We start from the raw sequence: 23737 nt of genomic DNA, 5'->3' as shown, positions 1-23737 counted from the left end.
TTTAGGGTTTTGAGCTGTTGGTAAAACAAATAAAGTAATTTGCCGATGATTAAGGTAATTAAAATTGAAAAATGTCACTACTTATACACGTAATTTCAAATAAACAGGAGCAACAATCACATTCAGTACTCCACCACTGGATATCTTTGAAATAAAGACCTAATTATAAAATGTACTTAAAACCATTCGTTTTTATTTATAATACAATAACCCGTTTTAATTTAAACCAAAAATGCAATTACAGTTTTATTGTAGTTCAATCAACAGTGAACTTCAAAATATTTGCAAACACCTGTTTTCACATATACAAGCTGTTACAAAGTTAAGATAATTGAAGAGCAGCAGTATCATATAAAACGTTGTATAGTTAAACATGTCAGTAGGAATGTGCACATTCAAAAAAAAACAGGGCATGTACATGGAAAAGTATCAGAACATGAAATATAGCTGTGCTGGGTTTAGCTTAATAATTATCATGATAATTAGTACTATGTGTAAAATCACAAATTAAAACAAGCTGATTTACATTCCTTTGACAAAGCAGGAAACATATTTGGAGCAAAAAATAAGTTCAGTAAAAAGTGCAAACAAAAGGCAAAGTAACATGACAGATTTACTGTAAGTATTCCTTGTGTGTCTTTTGTCATAGAACCTTTTTAATGACATCATATGCAGTAAGTTTAAAATAAATTGCATTTGCAACCTTTGATTGTCCAGTTTTCAAGATGGTTACAGTCTTTGAAATATTTAAATATTAAGCCACATGGTAAAAACTTTGGTAGAAACAGTTTAAGACTTTATTGGGCATTAAAGTCATGACCTGTTCTATTTCATTTCAACTGACTGCCATAGAACTGTGTTTAAATACGTAACCATCGTTTTTAATCGCAGCAGTGACTAAAAGGCAAAACAAAGGCAAAACATAAGTCAGTTAAACAATCATAAAACATGCCCACATTTGGTTAAATACCCTCACAAGTGGTGCAAAAGATAAAATAAAATAAAACATTTAAAATGACAAATTACCACCAGTTTTGCTATGTTTTCATGAAACCACCACCAACCATTTCACTGTAACAGTTTTGATTTCCAAGTTCCACTGGGTCATCCAGTATAATGAAGCTCTGAAAGAGTAACATGGGTTAACACACCAACTCAAATCGAATACTTAAAAAAGGTTGGGCTGAATGATTCATTAAGATAATCGTATCACGTTGCAGTATGAGTCATGATTTCAGTTGGAATGCTTATGTGTCATTCTCACTGATAGGAATTTAAAAATTGATGATGATAAGATTTTTGTTGAGTCTTGTATCGAACACACATGTTGCCTCATGTCTGGAGAATTTGTTTAATGCCTGTGGCATCTCTGTCGCCCCACAGTGTTTCATTTATGCCGTTTTGTGGCAAATTCATCTGAAAACTGCCAGAAAGCAGCTTGTGAGCTGTCGTCTTGTGTTCGGTCAGTTCAGATCTACATGTTGCTGTCAGCTACAGGAAGCTCTTCAAAGATGCAGCAGGAGTCATTTTTGAAGATGAGATGCTTCATGTCCCGTTATTCAAAAACACATTTGTGCAGGAAATACTATTAGGTCATAATATAGATTTATAAAATATGTCATCTTTGTGTCATATGTTCTGTTTCTATTATTCATCCATGTACTTCTTCAGTGTACCTTTTAACATGAAACCACTGGAAGACTTTCTTGTAAAGCAGCGACAGCCGTCATCACCTGCACTCTTTCCTTACCTTGTGTAATTAGTATTTCTCAGCAGGCGACTCGCTGTCAGTGTAGTTTGTGCGAACCAGCAAACCTTCAGTGTGTGTAAACCCTTTCTAGTCGTACCAAATGAAAGTATGAGGCTGGAAATGAGCAAATGTTATCGTGCCTTTCATATTGTATGGCGAGCCATTGGCACCTACTCAAAAGATGATTCAACATGCCTTTAAAAAAGCAGCATTACTGTAGTTGATCATTTGGAGTTGGTAAAAAGGACAAGCACATCTCTCTGGTTCCCTCGCACTGACTGGGAACCCACACTGAATACAGTCAGTGGAGTCAACGTTACGTAGGAGTAGACTCTGCTTTTTCATTTCCGATAAGAAAGAAAGAAAAAAAAACATCCCTTAAATGGAACGCACCCACATCTCTCTTAATCATCCTGCTGGTCAGTGTGTGGGAGGGGTCACAGGGAACAGAAATATCCGTGGACGAAGAAAGCCACGAGTCCGGCCAGAGCTATGCCCAGACTGTCTCCCACACTGGCAGCGGCCATGGCAAACTCCCTGTGTCTGTCTTCAGTCTGTGGGAGAGAAGAAAGAGAGAGAGGTCAGGTACAGATACCCAGACACCTGCTGTAGACTCAGCAGGTGCTCAGCCTGGCAGCAGCCACATTAACATACACACACACTTCCTGTTTCACTTCATTTAAGTCACACAAACAACAGACAACACGATAAATGAACGAAGGGATCATAATGCCTGACGAGGTGTCCAATTATCAGGAATTATTGGACACCTCGAACGGCATGATCCCGTTTATACCATGGTCACTTACCAGATAAATAGATATTCAATCAAATTTTTATACTTCAATATTTGTTTGTTTTTTTACAGTTAACATCATGAGTTTTTCACAAGCCACAGCTGAGCGGACTATTTAATATCTCTCATCTGCAAGCGATAAAAAGGAAACCAGCTGTGGCCACACTGAGTTGATCAGTAAAGGGAAGTGAGGTGACTCCAACTCCAAAACGCTCTGGTGGACAAGTTGTGACCTGCACATTCACCACGCTATGAGATAATAACGGAACGTTACCAGACAGAGTTGTTGTGAGGCAAATGCAGAGACTGCTTGATGAAAAACTGCCCCCGACAGAAATGCACATGAGCAGCTTTGCATGAATTTCCCTCTAAAACAACTCTGTCTGGTAACGTTCTGTTATTATCTCATAGCGTGGTGAATGTGCAGGTCACAACTTGTCCACCAGAGCGTTGTGGAGTTGTTGGATTGTGTATTTGATGAGTTTGATGAGGGAAACCAAGAAATCCCATGAGCCTCTAGCCGTTTTCCCACTAAAATTAGCGGGTCGACGCGGGTTTTTTAAACGCGGGTCGACCCGCTAGCAATCGGCATTTGGCCCCTTTCCCATTGACCAAAATGAGCCGAGTCTGACCCCCCCGCTGAGGGATCAGACAGAGCATAAACCAGTCGCCCCGCTCTCATCCGCGGTGCAAGAGACACACACAGTCATGCCACAGCCGCCCGCCGCCGAGTGTCCGTCCGCCGAGGCAGACTCTCTGGCTGGCTGACCTGGAGCACCAGGACCGCGGAGGACAGAGAGTCTGCTGCGGCCGGATGACGGACGTCCGCGGCACAACACATCAGTTAAACAGACTGTCGCTTCTTTTCTTTTCTTTTTTTCTATCGTTTTTGGTCAGTGTTCTCTGATGTTTTGATCCCAGTCTCGGATGAGAGCAGAGCGGAGCAGAGCTTTGTTTTGGTACGTGATATGAGACGCGACCGGCGCGATGACGTAGCATCACGTAACGTTCAGTGTCATCACGTAAATTAGCGGGTTGACGCGGGTCTGGCGTTCCCACTGCAAGCCGAGCCGAGCCGAGCCGATTAAAGGCGATTTTAACCCGCGTCGCTTGCCGAGTCGTTTGACCCGCGTCGACGCGGGTCGACGCGGCTCCGTGCGCCTTTCCCACTGCCACTAAAAGCCGATTGTTAGCGGGTTTAAACGGGTTTTTTGGCCAGTGGGAAAGGGGTATCTGTAACGTAGCTCTGAGCAGCTCACTTCTCTGCTCCGCCGTTCTAAAAATAGCTTGCATCGACAATTAAAGGTAACAAACCTACTAAAACTATTATGGCAATGGGCCAATTTGCCAAAATGTTGAACTATCCCTTTAAGACTGCTAGTCAAACCCACATTAATGATACATGAGGGGAAATTTGGGGTTAGGGGACGACGCTACAGCTGCACAGCCTCCCCACATAATAATCTGTAGGATACTGTAATTAAAACCTCATTTGGCGCATTTTTAAATATTGCCCCTGTAATTACAATAAAAGTTGGTTGGTTTGGAGTATTCATGTGTTGTAAATGATGAATTTAGTATTTCATGCTTAACTAATGCTTAATAGTGTGTACTTATTATAAAGTGTTACCGGATGTAGTTCAAATAACCACTCTGAGTTTTCCTTTATAACAGAAAAAAAGAACAGAAAACCTTTTGATTGCTGTTAAACCGTCAATTAAATAAAACATAAGAGCACAAGAGCAGCCAGGTAAGGGCGTGATCCTTGTGTGGTGTGAGCTTCACTGCTGGTAGCTGAACAACAATGTGATCAGAAAAGCATCAAAAGCAGCTTTGAGCCAATACGTCGTCCTGCCATGCTGATGTGTTACAGCTCACATTCTGGCGATCAATCGTTTTGTGAATGATATTTCATCCGAGCAGACCCTGAACAACGGGCCGTCTGACAAAGTGTGAGCCTGACCTCCTTGCTGATGAAGTAGAAGGTGTTGACGTACGCCGCTCCACCCAGCAGACCCTCGTAGAGGACAATAACAAACACCAGCCAGGCACTGGGCAGGAACTGGAAACGCACCGCCAACAGGAGCAGCACTAGATTCACCACCTGTGGAGGTCAGAGAAGAGGGCAGGTGAAAAAACAGAGCCTGGCCAACAGCACTTTCACTTTCATACAAGAAGGACTAAGCTGAAAAACAGATGAGTCAGTGGTCACAGGTTAAAGGTCACCAGCGATGGGACTCCTTCACAAAATAAGCTGTTCAATTAAGGTAAAAATCCTGCGTATTTCCTCTTTAAAGCTTTGATCTTTGCTACTTAGGCCCTGTTCAGAGCTGCATCTTCACTGGTTAGCTCTAAAAACATCAGTTCACCCCTGGTATTAAAATGCGTCTCTCTGGGCGTCGCGTGGCGTAGTGGTTAGAGCGGGCGCCCCATGTAGAGAGGCACAGTCCTCGCTGCAGTCGGCCCTGGTTCGAGTCCCGCGTCGGGCGCCATTTACTGCATGTCACTCCTCCTCTCTCTGCCTCCCTGTTTCCTGTCTGTCTCAACTGTACTATCCATAAAGGCATAAATGCCCCAAAAAATATACAAAAATAAATAAATAAATAAAAATAAATAAAATGCATCTCTCCATCTACATCTCAAGTGACAGATGGAACTTGCCTGAGAAATTGAAACAGGTGACTGGTTTTATTGTTGTTCTGTTTTAAGAGTTCATTCTCAATCACCAAATCAAGTGATTTGAAAAATAATTTGTAGTTTCAGTTATTTTCCACAGCTTCATGGCTTAAAAAAACACTGAGCAGTCACAGTATTAAAGGGACAACGAGGAGTTTCTCCATCGACAGAACGAAAAATTCCGCGACAATAAAAAAGTCTCATATTAATGTGGATGAATCTACGTTACCCACACTTGTTAATGGGCCCATTTTCTATAAATATATCGTTTTGTCTCTATGGTTATTTTGTTATTATTAGTGGTGGTGGAAATGCTGGTCGAGCCGACCAGCGTTTCCTTACTTTCGGTTTCGTGGCGAGTCATGAGAATAACGCCGCCAAATCGCCATTTATGGTGGGAACTACGACGGTATGTGATCGTCTTCCAACCTCTGACTTTAATTCTTGATGAATGAAAACATGAGTCTGTCTTGCGCCGGTCAAAGAATTTCACGGTGCACGGAGGCTCATAAATGTAGTGTGAAAACGCTTCCCTTTTCCAAAACTCCTCGTTGTCCCTTTAAAACCTGTGATAATGTTAGTGAATCAGTGAGCATCTATATCAAAATAAGGTTTTATCCATTTGAGACGGTAAAATATTTTGAGTTTGTTCTGACCTGTGCCAGCCCAGGACTAACTACACTGTGACAGTAGAGTGGGTGGTCTTTCATACACAACTATAAATAAATATTGTGTTCACAGAGCTGCAAGAATGAGGCCACACCACGTCTGAATGTGAGAGGTCAGATCTACGGTGTGTTCACAGCTGTCCATTGGATCACTCCAGACAGATGTTCACAGGAAGGTGTTAACAGCCACTGAATACTATAAGTGACCTGCAATAATTATTAACTCACATAGTGAGAACAAATTCAACAGAAACAGCTGGAGTAACATCTAGAGGGTTAATGTTTAAAGGTATTTCAACAGGTAAAAGAGACGGAGTGAGCTAAAACCTGTCAAATATAATCCTCCTGAGTGGAACCCAGTCATTTTGAGGGATATACCCCTTTATCTTACAAGGAAGGGGCTACAGTCACTATTTGGCAAGTGGAAATTTACATTTTATGGGGTGTACTGGCCACTGTCTTTTGTTAATGTAGAAACTGGGGCTGATCATCAGAATGTCAGAATTTGTCTTGTGACTTGTCCATTTTCATTTCAGTAAGCATCTGTACTTCAGTGAGATTATTCTTTAATTCCAATAACAACCACACAAATACATTCATATATACTGTAGGTAATGCACCTTGCAACATCTAACCTAGACCAACCTCAGAAAAGTCATTTCAAGTTAAAGGTCCAGTGTGTAATATTTGTCAAGGTTTATTGGCAAAATCTGAATACCGGTATACTACCCATGAATATACTGTATTTGTATAAGTGTACAATCTCTATAAAATAAAATTGGTTTGTTTTTCATAGCCTTATAATTATCATTTTATATATACATAAAACAAGGGTCTTGCTTTATAGAGTGTCGCCATCTTATGTTTGTACGGCAGCCCGAATGGAAAATCCATCCAGTCAGAGAGCATGTTTCAAGAGTTTTGCGTCCATAAATAAGTCAACGACATATCGTAAAATGGTTTAGATCTTCACCTCATCGCTCCATGCTCCTAAAATACTTTTTTTTTTGTCCTCGGAGGCTTTGCTGACGGGAGGGGTGAGTTAGAGGGAGCGAGTGAGCGTTGAAGAAGTCTAGAATCTAAATACTAGATGTCACTGTTTCCCTCCATTACAACAATGGAACTTTGAAGGAAATCACCGCAATCGCGACCAGCGTATGCCAAGGTGCCAGAAAACCACAGAAAGTGTAAAAAAAGGGAGAAGTATCTGCACACTTGGATAATGCAAGTTTCAGGCACTTGACACACTGGACCTTTAAACTGTAATTTAGATGCTGCATGTGGAAGTTGAAGAAGAAATGGAATATTATAGATATGCAAATTCTAAAAAAAAAAAATGTAATCCAGAAAAATACATGATTTGATGAAATGATGTTTATTTCTCACCTGTAGCAGAGAGAGAGTCCACAGCTTCCTGATCTTCACACAGCACAGAGAGGATCGAGACACCAACACACCAACCTGGTACAGCGTCTGGTACCTGAACACACGCCAATAACATCTGAGTGGGACACGAGTCTGCCTCCTTAGACCATTTAAATATAGTAACTCCTTTAAAATAACTTTCCAGTGAAGTTAACTGACCAGCGATACTGCTCTGCATGGGACAGGAAAAAGTTGGGGAAATACAGGAGCTCCATCTGGGGGGGGGGGGGGGACATCTGCATTAGATCAGGTTCAAAATGATCATGTTGGATGGTTTGAAATATTTCTGAGGAGGTTTTAACAATATGCCGTAAGATCAGCAACTTACCAAGCCCTGGTTGATGAAGTACTCTGCAAAGTAAACCAGCCCCAGGGGAAACACGAACTTCAGTAAACCCTGAGAGAGGAAGCATCATGTAACCACAGAAACACACAGATACTCTGACTTTTTTTATTTACTATAATTTCTTCTTTACTTTTGTCTTTCTTTATTTTTAATCGTAATTTTTGTACTTATTTAATTGTCCCTCCTTCCTGTTCTTTGCACTAGACACCAAGTCAAATTCCTTGTAGGTGTGATAGCTACTTGGAGATAAAAGCGGAGGAGGTGACTTACTCTGATGACATGCAGTTTCTCTGTGAAGGTCAGAGGTCCAGTGCTCCTGTTGTCTGCTGCATTCAGGGGGAGGAGAACATGGCCTGAGCCGTTATTCAACAGCAGCATTTTTAAAATGACACTTCATTGCTCTGAAATAGCAAATTAAACGATTTGGCTTTTCTCCACAGTCAACTTGTCATGTACAGGAGGCAGCTGGTTGTTTCTGTCACAAGAGAAGATAACTCTTCTCCCTGGACAGGTGGGCAATGAATTATATCAAAAATGAACATGCTGGGCTGTGTTTTAACAATATTAGCATGTCCACTCTTTGGCATCTGATTTTGTTTGTTTAACAGCTGATAACCTGGTCACAGGACCAGAGGTTTAACTCAAGAGGGTTTGACATCGTCTTACTTAATCATGGGAGAGTTAAGTCAAACGTGCAACACACCAATGACGGCGCCAGCTCCCGTTCCCCTTAAAGGTCAGCTGGGGAGTTGTTATCATAATTGGCAGATAGCAAGAACGAGTGCTTCACCCTGAAGATATTCCCTGGGTGTGCTGTGCAGGTTGTGTGCATATAGGGAAAGAAATATAGATATAATAATATAATAATTCAGGGCACCAGACTAACTTTTTTTTACTAGGAGCACAGTGGTCCAGTGTGTAAAATGAGAGGAACAGTGACATAGAATTGCAATTCTATTATTTATCTATTAAATAATTATATTGTTTATTTATGAATGTGAAACTCTTGATATGTGCTCTCTGGATGGCTGGATTTTCCATTCTGTACAAATATGGCGGCGCAAGATGGCGACACTCTCTCTCAGCAGAAGTAAGGTGAATGTTTGTGTTAATTTAAAGGGGAACTAAACCCCTCAGTTTTGGATGACGTGCTCTAAGCTTGAAATTCAAAAAATGCCTTGATTATGGGCGGGACTCAGGAGCACTCTCCGATCCCCCCTCCCCCCCCCTCCCCTGCGCCCCATTCACACCCGCGAAATCACACAAAAGAGAAAAAAAAGTAATAAACACACATCGACACTTCTGCTAGCGCTAACGAGCTACTAACGAACGACTCTAACAGCACTAGTAGCGCGGACACTACTAGGAGCCCTGACACAGTGCATCTACAGCTGATCCGCCGGCTCGTTAGCTCGTTAGCGGCGGCCGCACTAACGATTCCCATTCAGGCAGCTGTTAGCAGCCATTAGCCGCAGCAGAGCAGCTAGAGTGCCTAGCAACCGTTAGCGGCAGGCAGCAGCCGGTGCTGATTGGTCGGGGAGCTGGTGGCCGGTGACGAAAGCTGCCTCCAAAACGTCATCTGCCTCCATCTCAGCCAATAGAAAAATTCGATTGTAATAGCCGTGTTTCAACCCATAGAGGGCAGTCACTCTACATTTTTACTACAAAATACACCAAATTGAAATATTTTGACTAAAATGTCAAAAGTTGGACCAGAATCAACCTACAACACTACCTTATACCCAAATATATTTGTTTTCAGCAGAAAAAAGTGGTTTAGGGGTTTAGTTCCTCTTTAAGTCTTAAATAGTTCTATCTTCCGACAGCAATCACTTACATAGAGTGTTTGGTCTGAAACACGGGTCTGTCAGTCACTCTGCTCTGCTGTAAGCCCAGGAGAAAACTTCTTGTACTGTATACTTCCTTGTATCCTACAATTTTTATCCAATGAGCAGAGAGAACGGCATGAAGGGCTGTGTGTGCAGCCAAGGGATGCGCCTGAATGTGGTGACGTAGGGACGAGGACCAATAGATCCATGACGAGGGCGGGGACTGCTAACTCCATCGGCTGACAAAAGGTTGGCCAAAACGACCGGATCGCTTACCTCTGCTTTAATATGTAAACTTGTCGCCAGTAACAAAAATAAAAGGTCCGGTGTGAATGCAAGACCCTTGCTATATGTATATATAAAAGAAGCATTATAAGGCTATGAAAAGCAAACTGATTTTATTTAGCGATTATACACTTATACAAATATATTAATTGGTAGTATATTCAGAAGAACAGAAGATTCTGGGGTGAACACCGCAAATCAACTTGCAGAGCAAATATTCACATTTCCTTTTCATTCATGAGTCACACACATTGGCCTGCTGCCTGTAATGACAGAGTCGTCCCTTTCACATTTCTAAAGTGTTAAAACAAAGAAAATCCTGGTTGTACATGTGCAACTAGATGAAAGATTTACTTGCACTGTCTGAAATTTTGTGGACAAAATGCCCCCAATTAGGGCCAGTCTGGAGCCCTGATATTATGGTTTTGTCTGTCAGCGTTCTTGCACCAAGATTTACTCAACTGGAAGCAAAAAACAGCCTCAACTTATTCAAATCTTATGACTGAATGGAGCTGGAGAAAATAAGATTCTTGTTGAAAAAATTGGAAGGAAAGTTCTGTAGAATCTGGCCGCAATTTATTGACCATTTTAACCACAACACATAGTCTGATGGAGATTTAGAGGTGCTCTTAACGAAAGAAAGTTGTTTGTGTATTTTTTTCTGTTTGTTTTATATTAAATATTTGTTTTATGTTTATATGTGTTTGTGTGTATAAATAATATACTATATGTGTATATATTTTTTATCTTTTAAATGAATCCCATTTACCAATTTTTAAGATACCTAATTTAACTGTAATTAGGTATGGTTGTTGTTCTACGTGTAAACGTAATATACTAATACTAAATATTGTCTTTGTATTATTATCTGCTATTTGTTGTGTTCAAAATATGTGAAAAAGCAATGATAAGAGTTGAAATTTGTGCGTTATTCAACATTATTTATTTTATTGTGTTCTGTAAGCGTCTTTGAGCACTTGTAAAAGCGCGTTATAGATAAAATGTATTATTATTATTATATTAAAATTAAAAAAAAAGATAAAATAATAGATACACCTAATGCAGTTCAGCAGCCCCAGGCACTCTATCCTCCATTTCCTCTCTATAGCAATGCAATGCAATGCAAAAAAAACCATAATGAAGATTAATTGCAGGACTGTTGTATTAAACTACATTAGTTTCATCTGGGCGATCCTGACAGATAACATATGTCTGAATGATAACATCCTCCAAACCAAGATAAAACAGCTGCAGCCACGTTTGTTATCTGACCTCTAATGACACATGCTCTCATTATCGACCCATTAGATAACCATCTTCTAAATAAATGAGCTGCGCAGATGCTGTTGTTAAAAAAAAAACATGGTGTTAGATTACTCTTCACACCAACCAACAAAACAAGTCATTGCTTTTTGTTAAATGATCCTGCTTCCACTGGATTTGGCCAGACTGATGTTTTCTATTTGAACATACATGTATATAAACTCTTATGATGCGAGTGTGTGACATGTACCTGGGGTGGACTTCTCCTGCTCCTCTCCGTCTGAATCATCCATCAGCTGCTGTCTGTCCTCTGAGCCCACGGCTGCGTACTCTGTCCCCCTGCTTCTCCACTGAGGTAATGAAGGTGGAGGAACCAGCAGGATGAAATAGCTGGTGGAGGAGGACGACATTATTATTATCATTAGTTTATTTAGGGGACATTGTGCAATGACATTAATCATTTACAGAAAATGAGAAGATGGTTGCACCAGATTTAGCTTATAGCTAATTTCCATCTGCAGTCCTAACATGTAACATATAACAAACAGACAAGAAATGCAGACCACAAACTACTATACAAGAGTGATACACAAATAGACAGTAAACAGCACATAGACAATACAAAAAAAAAACAGTTTCCACATCTAAAAAGACCAGATCAAATGCAACACACCTGAGAGAGGTGTACCCTATCCTATATGATCAATGGAGAGAAAAGCTAAGTCTTACAAGATACAGAATATAAAACATTTTAGAATTCCATAGTTCATATTCCATAAGGTTTAAGATAATTTCATGGATTGGGTGCATTGAGAAATACTAAGATATATATATTTTTAAAAAGACTAACTGAGTCGGAGTCAGTAAAGAAAAAAAGGAACCAGAAAGAATTCACCATTGTCTGTAATGATGGTGTAATGATGATGAGTCAGCTGGCTGGTCCAGATTGAAATATCTGTTCAACCAGTTGCTGTGAAATCTGCTACAGATGTTTGTGTTTCAACAAGTGATGCACTGACTCTTCATCTAGCACCATCGTCAGATCAGATACTGTGGTTTCTGACTGATGACCAACTACACGTTTACACATCGACTCTACACTTCACATCAGCCCCACCTGCACCTTGTTTTTCATGTTTTTCAACACTCTCAACTAAGATGGTGTAGAAGATAAACATTATAATACGGTAATTGCGAAAATCTGTATGTCAGCAATGTGGCTATGACATGTTGTGTTACTGTTATAGGGGGCTGCACGTTTATGTCTAATAATAAGCTACTAGGAACCAGGCTGGGTGATGTGTCCCTGCAGAGCTGCTAAGATAATAAAGAAGTTGCATGTGTTGTTAAAGGGACAGCTCAATATTTAGGCAAATTGGCTCATTGCCATAATCCCTATAGTTTTAGTAGAAGTTTTGTTACCTTTAATTGTCAGTGCAAGCTATTTTTAGAACGGCGGAGCAGAGCCGCGAGCTGCTCAGAGCTACGCTAGGCAAATGGGATTTCTTGGTTTCCCTCATCAAACTTATCAAATACACAATCCAACAACTCCAAAACGCTCTGGTGGACAAGTTGTGACCTGCACATTCACCACGCTATGAGATAATAACACAACGTTTCCAGACAGAGTTGTTATCTAGGTAAATTCATGCAAAACCGCTGACGTGCGTTCCCATTGCGGGCAGTTTTTCAGCAAGCAGTCTCTGCATTTGCCCCGAAAACAATTCTGTCTCATCATAACGTTCTGGTATTATCTCATAGCGTGGTGAATGTGCAGGTCACAACTTGTCCACCAGAGCGTTTTGGAGTTGTTGGATTGTGTATTTGATGAGGGAAACCAAGAAATCCCATTAGCCTCTGTAGCGTAGCTCTGAGCAGCTCGCGGCTCTGCTCGGCCGTTCTAAGAATAGGTAACAAACCTACTCGGTCAATTTGCCAAAATGATGAACTATCCCTTTAACACTTGACTCCCATACTCCTTCCTTGAAAACCCAACATACAGGGCCTTATTTAGTATTCATAGCCCTTGAATTGTTCTACATTTTGTCACGTTACAACCACAAGCTTAAATGTATTTTATTGAGATTTTATGTGACAGACCAACACAAAGTAGTGCATAATTGTGAAGTGGAAGGAAAATGAAAAATGGTGTCTAAGATTATTTACGAATAAAAATCTGAAAGGTGTGGCGCCGTCATACAGTGCAGTGACCCTCAGTGCAGTTCTTACTTTTTTGCATATTCATCATCAAACAAATTCGGATATTAGACAATCATAACACACAGTTGGTTACATTCTCTCTCTCACCTGATCAACATGAAGCATGGGACCACCAGCATGATGAGCAGTGTGATCTGTGGTGACAGGCCCGCCTGGGTGAGGCCTGAGTACAGGAAGGCTCCAGCAACACCAGCGCCACCAGTGCCCGAGCCCCAACCTCCCAGCACATCCCTGCAGAAACAAAAGCAGTGTTCATAAACTTCATCCTGTACAAATCAACCAGTCATTTCAAACATGTGAGGAGCACACGTGCAGCTTTTTTGATATCACTGCTGACAGGTTTCTAATTGTGATTCATATTCACAAGAGAGAGAGATAATCAAATTATCTTTCAAGGACTTGAAATGTCAGAATCAGTTACTGTGAAGTATCATTTACTGGCACATTTCTAAAATTAAGCATGTTGAGCTTTCTTCTCATGTTCCCATTACAGACCTTTGTTTTTATCTGGTTTGATTTCTCTGTGAAGCACTTGGTCACAAAAACTCTGCTGTATAAATAAACTTCTGTTTATTATCATCATTATTTCTGAGATGGAAAGAACCAAATGGAGGAAAAGTTTGAAATAATAACCAGAAAAACTCAAAAGTCATAATGATAATTATGATTTCTGCTATTTAAACTATTGACATGTTTTCCTGGCACAAAACATTGTACAAATAAATAGATAAAATACAGAAAAGAATAATTACATGCAAAATAAATTAATTTTGGTAATAAAAAATGACATTTCTCTTTATATACATATTACATATTACTGCTTTTTTGGTATTTGTGTATTTCTGTGTCCATGTTGTTTCCTTCTGTCTGGTTCACCCAGCTAACATCCCACTTTAGACTGTTAATTCCCATACAGACACAGAAGTTATGTAATAAATCAATAAACAGAAATAGTTTTACCATTCAGTTACCATTTTGGAATACAAACTGTTTTGCAGGGTTTGGACCCAACAGTCTCTTCACAGACTGTGTTACACTTTTCTTTTCTTTTTTCAAAACTGTCAGTAAGAATGAAAAAGGTTGAAGCGTTTACCTGCTGAAGAAGACGGTGAGGGAGAGGAAGGACAGTTCTCCCAGTCCAGCACTGAAACTGGCAAAGATCACTCCTACAAACAAAGACAGAGACAATCTGAGTGAGTGAAGCAGGGACAGACAGGAGAGGAGGCATTTCATCTTTTGTTTGCTAAAAACTGAGAATTTGTCATCAGAACTCAGATGTGTGATCTGGTGAAATCACACCTCAGTCATGACAGGAGCTGGTTCTGTGTATTTCCTGCACTAAGGAATTTTCATACCATTAGATTTGATTTATTTACACATAAAACATTAGATCTGCACTGTATGAAGCAGGGGTCTTCAACGTTCTTCAGGCCAAGAACCCCAAACTGAGCAGGGACCCCGTGCTATATATACTGTATGTTGTATAAAATTTGTTTTATATTAAACTGGGCCTAGTGCCATAATTAAACACACTGTGTTGCTGGGGGTCAGTGCCACTGCCATTTATAAACAGACCTTGTTAAAAGGGATAGTTCAACATTTTTGGCAAATTGGCCCATTGCCATAATGCAGAGACTTCTTGCTGAAAAACTGCCCCCGACTGGAACGCGCATCAGCGGTTTTGCACAAATTTACCTCTAAAACAACTCTGTCTGGTAACGTTCTGTTATTATCTCATAGCGTGGTGAATGTGCAGGTCACAACTTGTCCACCAGAGCGTTTTGGAGTTGTTGGAATTGTGTATTTGATGAGTTTGATGAGGGAAACCAAGAAATCCCATGAGCCTCCGTAGTGTAGGTCTGAGCAGCTCACGGCTCTGCTCCGCCGTTCTAAAAATAGCTTGCACCGACAATTAAAGGTAACGAACCTACTCCTAAAACTAAAGGGGTTATGAATGAAAACATGAGTCTGTCTTGTGCCGGTCAAACAATTTCACGGTGCGCTGAGGCTCATAAATGTAGTGTGAAAACGCTTCGCTTTTCTAAAATCCTCATTGTCCCTTTAAATATAAATGTGGAAAAGAAAAACAGAAAATTTAAATTGTCTAATCAACCAATAATTATGCGGGGCCATATAGAGGCTCTGAGTGATGGGGTGACCAGCTCATACACAGCTCCCTCCACAGCTGTCTACCCAGGCTCACATCTGGCCACAGCGCTGCCACCTCACTGTACTCACTCGCTGGCAACACAGTTGAGAAGATGAGGCAGATGTGGGGCCGTTAAGCTCCACCACAGCTGATCAGTCAAACTGTTGTGGCTTCATGTTGCCACAGAGGCTGCTTTGATTTATGATGGTAAGATATTATATAGTGTATAGTTATTGTTCAGTGACAGGGAAAAGTCCTGCCCTGGACTTGGTTTTATTTTTTTGAACATAAGAATAAAAGTTATACAATGTCAGAAAAAGAAAAAGAAAAAAGCCTCATCCAGAAAACAAACAACAACAAAATAAAGAATGTGTTCGAGTGGGGACAAAGGGAAGCACAAAGCTTATTTAGTCCCGCCCCTTCCTCACAATATCATATCAAATAAAAATAAAAAGATACCAAATCCAAACTGCACTATATGCTAAAGTTTAGCATATAGTTTAGCAGCTAAACTCTCTAAAACCTGAGTTTACTTTGGCCTGAAGAAATCTTTATAGTGCTGATTGTATTAACTCATTGAGTGCCGCGCTCCTTTCCAAAGTTTTAGTCAAGTGTACCGGCAATTTAGACCATTTTTGACTTTTTATGTAGAGCCGTAGTGTATTCTATATTATTGCCACCAACACATACTGTAGCTCAATTGAAAGGTTTAACTTTATGCTTCAAATGACCACAAACCGTTTGTTTCTACGTACCTCCGTTCCTGAGAAAAGTCAAGCTAAACATGGCTGGGTTTCACCAAAATCCCTCCTTTTTTTCTAGAAAAGGAGATAGAGCGTCTTTTATGAAAGGTGCTCTGTTTGTGTCTGTCGCTCTTCTGACACTCGCATTTATGGAGATAGATAAATGGAGAAGATAAATATATACAACAATTGTTGTTCTATTCACAAAACCACCATCGGGGGCGGGGGGGCGCCACTAAACAACAATAACACAGACGCACCGTACCGTGTCACAGCCTCTAGCCGCGGAACGTGAGGGTCTGTCGGCCACAGCGGCTCGGAAACACCGGCCCTTTGGGGAGGACACGGTGTTGCTCCAGATGAAGACCGGGCGGACTGTCGGCTGAGAGCTTCCTGTTTCGGCTCCGAGCTGCTGCAGCCTCGCGGGTGAGAGCAGAGCAGCTGCACTGCATCCACATGCAGAACCCCGTTTTGCAAAATGATGATAAAAACTTCCAGATCATGAGCTGTCATGTGACTTTGATCGTCATCTATTTCAATTCTCCTCGTCGTAGAGTCCCCAAATTTACATATAATGTGTATTAAAGTGTCTATTTTCATAATTAAAAAAAAAAAGCAAAAAACGAAAAATCTCGTTTTTGGCACTCAACGCATGGGAACGAAAAACGAGAAATTACGTGGTTGGCACTCAATGAGTTAAGCTCATACAGTATTATTCTTAGTCTAAGAAGCTTAAGCTCTGTTTTCAGCATCTAGAATAAGACAGAGTAAAACGTATTACAATGTCACAGTTAAAATGAGAATCATTTTCTTGCTGAATTATTCCAAATTGTTCTTAATAGTGTCATATATACAGATACTTTTGCATTTGTACACTGGAACTAAATGATGTTGACCGTTTACTTTTAAAATTTCATATAAATCACTCATCTACTAAAATCGTTTGAATTATTTTAAAATACTTCTCCAATACATCTGATTCATTTAGTGAGTTCATCATAAAGCATGTAATAAGCAACGCAGAGGTAAATACACTTATTCGAACTCTTTCTTTTTGAACATTCATGCTGATCAAGTGATAAAGCTTGGTGATAACTACGTACTTCCAGCAGCCGCTGGTGATAAGACTGAAATAGTATCAGGTTTCTGAGGAGCGGCTGCTCTTCTCCAGATAACGCGGCAGGAAATGAAACCGAGGCCGAGCATCTCGAGCTGCAGCTAATCTGAGTCGCTTTAACCACTAATTGTGATAACGGCTAGGAATAAAATTGAAATTAATGATTGCTGTGTGCATTACAAAAAGTGCTGTCTTTTTACCCAGAATGCTGATCCAGACGGCCGTCGATAAGGACACCAGCAGGAAACTCGTAGCTGCCATGAGGACACAGAACAACACTCGAAAGCTAGAATTAAAGACAGAAATCAGACACAAAATTTGTACATTGCAAAACATAGTGCAATGTTTAGGTAGAGCAAATATATCAAACGATATTCAGGGGAGAGCACGGACAGTTGCATTTCTCAGTGTATCTTTATCTGGACCTCTGATGTTCATGACTTAGTTAACATTCACAATTTTTATTTGAGTAGAAGAGTTCAGATGTTGCAATGGACGGGGACAGCTGCAACATATTGAAAATACATGAGATTTCACTTTGTTAGAGTGTCGCTTTTCATTTCAATATTAGGAAAACACAATAAAAGTACTGTATAAGTTGTTTATGAGGTAACTGAGTGGGATTAGTTTAAAATGGAACATAGAACCTACCATGAGTCATGAAAGGTGCCATTTATTAATTCCGTTGCTTATGATGAAATATAATTATGTAATAATATAAAGAAACTTTATGTCCATGTTGCAGCCAACCCCAGTCTCCTCTTACTATGGTACAAGATTTCTCTCGCCATGTTAAAAATGATTGTCTGAATATTTACACTGACGTTTCTGATAATCAATGAGCCTGTGTCACTGTAAATAATGATGAAATAAAAGCCGACAGCATGGACAAATGAAGGCCACGAGCAGAGCTTCTGTCAATTAAACTCAACACATCCTGTGCATTTTTCAGAGTAAAAGCCCATCAGGAAAGTGAAGGATGCAAACATCTAAAAAAAACAGTGGGAACAAGGGGAAACTACTTGTTAATGAATGACTAAAGCCATCCATCAAGTCTTGCTGCTAGGATGGATAGTAAAGGAACTGTCTGCTCTCTGGTCAACCAATGTTTAAAGGGACTACGAGGAGTTTCGGAAAGCAAAGTGTTTTCACACTACATTGCCAAAAATTACCAAATTCTTGGACCGGCGCAAGACGGACGAAAGTGAAAACATTTGCCAAGAATGTTTTCAATAATCAAGAACAAAAGTCGGACATTGGAAGACGATCAGATACCGTCGTAGTTCTGACCATTAACGATGCCAACTAGCGATCTGGTGGCGTTATTCCTATGACCCGCCGGGCAGCGTCCGGGAAACCAAAACTAGGAAATGCCGGGCGAGTCGACCACTAAATAATAAAATCAAAATATAAAGACAAAACGATATATTTATTGAAAATGGAACATTAACAAGTGTTGGTAACATAGATTCATCCACATTAATATGAGACTCTTTTAAAACCAAATACAAACTCCTCGGGGTCTCTTTAACCTTTTAAAAACGAGCCTATTTTTTAGGCCTTTTCTCGAAAATTGCATATCCATAATAAAATGAGTATATCTCTGCAACCACAAGGTCTATTTGAATACTTTTGGTGTCATAGTAATGGGAAAAAAATGAGGAATTGCTGAGATGTGTAAATTTCAGTATATCTGTTACTGGTGAAGAGTAAATGAAGATGACACACAGAAAAAAAATTAATAAAATTAATATTCGCCTAAAAAAAAATCATATTTTTGATGAGTGCCCTTTAGAATAATGCTGATGAAGCTCAAACTCTCTATAAAATCATTGTACAACATGTGAACATTGTCTCTGCAGTGGTTGATTCTGATTAATTGAAGCAGGACAAAATTATTGAGATTTTACTACAAAATATCCAGGCGAACTTTCCAAAATGTCCATTTTTGGCACAGCTTGGAACCACCTGCTACTATAAACTATTGTTTAATCTTTATTTTCACACAATTTGGATAAACTAACTGAAAATAAATCTACTGGAACCGATTGTAAATGACTAACACAGTGGATTCAGTCTCTCTGCGCCCTGCTGCTCAGAGCAGCTTATTTGGGTGGGTTTGGTTATCAGCCTCTATCTCTGCAGCGGAGTGGTCGATTCGAGTGAGTGGCGGCTCATTCGAACCAATAGAGAGAGAGGAATGACGCTATAGACCCAGGTCGATGTGATTGGCCGCACTGGCCATGTGACAGCCATGAACCAATCAGATCAGCAGATCCACGTGCAGGCCAACGTGGGGTTGCGCAACGTGGATGCGCGCGCACCAGGCTTCACCAGCCGGCGGAGTAGCAGTCCGGCTGATTCAGATGTAAACACTAGGCACAGTAGGCAGAGTTCAACTGGAAATATTGTGGATTTACCCATAACACAACCTTTTCACGGCAAAACAGCAAAGGTAAGAGCAAATGTACGACCATGTTTTGGCCACGCAGCGTCTGGTTTTGCTCGACTTTGTTCGTTGTTGTCTTCTCCCTCTGCCTGCTGCTGTTAGCTTCTGTGTTAGCCGCGGTTGCTACGTAACGCCCCAATGTTTGTAGCAGGCTCGTTCCTCATGAGCGGTCGCTGATGTGTTTTGCATAATGTACAGTAGTATAAGAGCCAGAAATGTGGCGACTGGGTCCACACAGAGGTGCTTTATGAAGTTTGATGTCTAGTTGTTTGTTTGAGTAGTGTTTGGGCTGTGTTTGGGTCATATAAACATGGTTTTTTACACGTTGTAGCCAGGCTTCTGCTGTTTAATTTGACATATAATATGACCATATTCTTTCATAATCAGTGCACTGGGGGCTCTGTTATTGTTATTTATGTCTTCAAGTCCCCCATGTGGGGGACTCATGAGTTTAACAGCAGGGACATTGTGCTGTGAAAAAGTATTTGCTCCCTTCATGATTTTTTTTTTTTTTTTTGCAAATGTGTCACCCTTAAATGTTAAAGATCAACAAACAAATGCTAATACAATAATATATAAAACATAGCTCTGTGTGAAAAAGTAATTGCCCCCCCTGGTTAAATCATAAACCATATTTTTTGGAAAGCTGAGTTCAACTCCAAACCCAGAACTGATCACTGCTGGATCTGCTCAATCCAGAAATCACTTCAGTAAATAGAACCTGTCTGACCAAGTGAGGGAGGCTCAAAGATCTCAAAAAGCAACACATCATGTCACGATCTAAAGAAACTGAAGAACAGATGAAAAAGTCGTTAACATCTGGAAAGCTTGACAAAGACAGTTTCTAAATCTTTGGCACCACGGTTGTTCAATTCAGGAAGGGGGCCGATACTATTTCACAGCACTGTAAGTTGTTCCCAATAAATACACATCCTGAGAGAAAACACCATAATCACAGCCCAGGGCTTTCATTAAAAGAATAGTTCATCCAAAATTGAAATTGCACTCATTATCTACTCACCCTCATGTGGACTAAGGGCTGGGAGAAGTTTCAGAGTCCTCCGTGGCTTCTCTGAGTTACAGGGGGTCTCGGCGTAGCAGTGCATGTCAATGCAAATGGATACCAACTGTCTTCGTAACAAAAAGACACACCAAAAAACATCCAAATACCTCCATGCTGCTCGTATGTAATGTCCGTCTTGTATTGAAGTCCGTCCAAATCTTTGGACGGACCAGGAAGAGGAGCTTCCGTTACAAACAAGCTTGAAATATAGACTTATTAAATTTTTTTCGGAACAATTTCGCATTTTGGGACTTCAATACAAGACGGACATTACATACGAGCAGCATGGAGGTATTTGGATGTTTTTTGGTGTGTCTTTTTGTTACCAAGACAGTTGGTATCCATTTGCAACCGTTATATGGACATGCACTGCTACGCCGAGACCCCCTGTAACTCAGAGAAGCCACGGAGGACTCTGAAACTTCTCCCAGCCCTTAGTCCACATGAGGGTGAGTAGATAATGAGTGAAATTTCAATTTTGAGTGAACTATTCCTTTAATAATCGTGGTCTTACCCATAAGGCAGTTTGTGGATTACAAAAGGAGCAAAGAGCTTGATGACAAGTGTTGGCAGGATGTCAGCCAACAGCACGGCCTGAGAGAGAGACAGAGAGAGAGAGGTGCTGCAGTCAGTCTGTATAGTCGGCTCCACTTGCTTTGTGTTCTTTTGTGTAAATAATAAAAACACCAGTTCAACCAGTTAGCGCAGCGCTGAGAGCTGCAGGGAATTCCCTTTTATTTCTAGATTTCCTGCCATTTGACTCTCAGTACCTGTTTAGTCATTCTTTCTCTTTACCTTCGTGTCTCTTTTCACAAAACTTAACCAAGAGACAACACTGTGTTGCAGTTGTGTTGTGAATAGAATCTCTATTTACCGCAGTAGAGACAGGATTGCAGTCATAGCGGCTACTGTTGCTGCTGTTGCTGCCCTGGATATCCACCAGCACCGTGGCTGGTGTCTAGAATGACAAGAAGTTATCAATTGAAAATCACTAATCTGCTTTACATATTTACAGACTTTATAGATTAGAATGTGTATCTGGAAATTGCAATCACTGCTTATGCATCAATAAAATGTCATTTTGCCGTCTTACAGGCGTTGTAGCATTTTCTGACTCTTGTTTTTTGAGGATGTCATGGGCAGCACTCAGCATGACCACATAGGCAAAGTTGTTGCATAATCCCAGGAACCTGAAGAATTGGTAAACAGACAACAGACAGATCAATCAGACACACACAGATCAACAAGTGTCAAACCACCTAACAAGAAGTTTTTAGTTGTAGCAAACAGCAAAAGAACTGCAGATTTCAAATAAACATTTCAGAAAGTAATGTTTTCTTTACAAACTTAAGGTTTTTGAGTATCTGTGTATATTTATTTTATCTGGTTGATGACTCTTTTAACCATAAATGTACTGCAGACAAGCTACAGATGTAATGATTAAGCAACTGCAGACTATGCACAACACCATCAGTTTTAAGTGTGTCTCACAATGTTCATGTTGCATCTCATTTGTTGTTTTTGAATGGTTATAGTATGTATGTACCATACTGTATATAGTTTAGATGCCATCAGAAGGTACTGTTTATTTCTCTGATAGCACCACTTAACTTTATGTGACCAATGAACAGAAATCGTTTTCTTTTCTTTCTTTGTTTTAAATATTATGTTGCTAAATATTTCTTTGCTATTAACTTTTTACTGATGGTGAGAAAAGTGTGCCTCATGGTGTAAATTCACTTGATGCATATCAGTTTTCTTAGGAAAATTCTATTTGCAGTATGAAGCTGTAACCTTCTCCGCCCACATACTGCGACCTGTGTTCAACAGATTAACAATTAACAATTTATTATCAGCGCCCCTCAGTAAATAACACAAATATTAGAAACAGCAGTTGTTGAGTTATTTAAAATACAGCAGAGCTTCCTCCTCGGGTCTGTGTTGTTTCCACATTCTGACATGAGAGCACGTGAGTTTGGTCAAAGATAACTTGTGGGGGGAGATGTCCCACTCTGCCACATAACATACAAGTTGAGGGAGACATGTTGTTTCTAATGAATTGCTTACTTACTTATGAACTAATATCTAATGATTATAAATAGGATATACACACACTGTTTTTGTTTTTGTTTTTGCATCTTTGAACACGACCTTTTGATCGAAACACGCAGTATGCTATGAAATGTATTCTACAGCTGTGATTTCAATGTCAGATTGGGCTACACAGAGTAGCTAAGGAAGCTGTGGGCGTCATGAGTCTGATCTTTAGTTTCACAAGCAGCATTCCTAATGTTTTATACATATTAAAATGCATTTTAATTACAATGAATGTATACTCTGAAAGGTCGTAGACTCGTGGTTCTTTTTCGTCCTCGGAGGTTCTGATAAAGTTAAACTTTTGACCTTTTTTTTTGACAGTTTAAAACACTGAGGAGGACTCACCAAAATCCAGCCCAGTTGCGCCACTTTGTGCAACGACCTACAGAGAGAAGATGAACAACGTCTCAACAACACAATAATTAATAACATTGGTAATGGGACACGCATTGGTCCAGTAGGAGCTCAGACGGAGCACAGACCCACCGTCAGTGTCGGTGTCGGTGTCGGGGCGGTGAGCGGGGTCTGCGTTGACGCTGGCTGTCGGCTCCATGTTCACAACCGAACCGAACCGGACCGAGCTGCTCCAGTCAGTAAAACGGCTGCACCGGGCTAAAGGCTGCTAAAGCTAACAGACATGGTAGAGCAGCAGCTGCTAGCACCGGCGGCGGGAAACTTTTCAACATAGAGACACACTGCAGTTTCAATAACTTCGCCTTGTTTTTCTTTGCTTTTCCGTAAACCTACGACACTTGACACGGTGTCCCACACAAATACAGCCACACGGAAACAAAGCCGGACTGGAGTTCCCGTCCGGGGAAGCTGGCTGCTCAGGTTAAAAACCGGGAACTCTCGCGTTAA

At 40.5% G+C, this 23737-nt stretch overlaps 1 protein-coding gene across 2 annotated transcripts; it reads right to left on the bottom strand.

Annotated features, from left to right (window-relative positions):
- Positions 1 to 291: 291 nt before the first annotated feature.
- cln3 (CLN3 lysosomal/endosomal transmembrane protein, battenin) lies at positions 292 to 23671 on the bottom strand. 2 transcript variants are annotated; one of them, XM_083978089.1, is made up of 15 exons: positions 23363 to 23671; positions 23222 to 23258; positions 21873 to 21969; positions 21654 to 21737; positions 21294 to 21373; positions 17468 to 17553; positions 14352 to 14424; positions 13346 to 13489; positions 11289 to 11428; positions 7932 to 7987; positions 7644 to 7712; positions 7475 to 7530; positions 7277 to 7370; positions 4510 to 4650; positions 292 to 2304 (listed from the first exon to the last, which is right to left on the bottom strand). In XM_083978089.1, exons 1-15 carry the CDS (start codon positions 23427 to 23429, stop codon positions 2188 to 2190), a joined length of 1341 nt encoding a protein of 446 aa, XP_083834215.1. In that variant the 5' UTR covers positions 23430 to 23671; the 3' UTR covers positions 292 to 2187. The 2 variants fall into 2 exon arrangements, with proteins under 2 accessions (XP_083834215.1, XP_083834216.1); XM_083978090.1 differs by having other exon boundaries at positions 7932 to 7984.
- Positions 23672 to 23737: the final 66 nt, after the last annotated feature.

The sequence above is a fragment of the Trachurus trachurus genome, assembly GCF_905171665.1.
Source record: "Trachurus trachurus genome assembly, chromosome: 8".
NCBI lineage: Eukaryota > Metazoa > Chordata > Actinopteri > Carangiformes > Carangidae > Trachurus > Trachurus trachurus.
The sequence above is the reverse complement of the archived record's forward strand: the minus strand, read 5'-3'. Positions and strand labels throughout refer to the sequence as shown.

Coding starts and splice junctions, on each gene's coding strand:
- cln3 (XM_083978089.1), bottom strand. CDS start 23,429: ATGGAGCCGACAGCCAGCGTCAACGCAGACCCCGCTCACCGCCCCGAC. Junction 7,988..11,288: donor GCAGGAGAAGTCCACCCCAG/GTACATGTCACA, acceptor CCCTGAATGCAG/CAGACAACAGGAGCACTGGA. Junction 2,305..4,509: donor TCTACTTCATCAGCAAGGAG/GTCAGGCTCACA, acceptor TCTCTCCCACAG/ACTGAAGACAGACACAGGGA.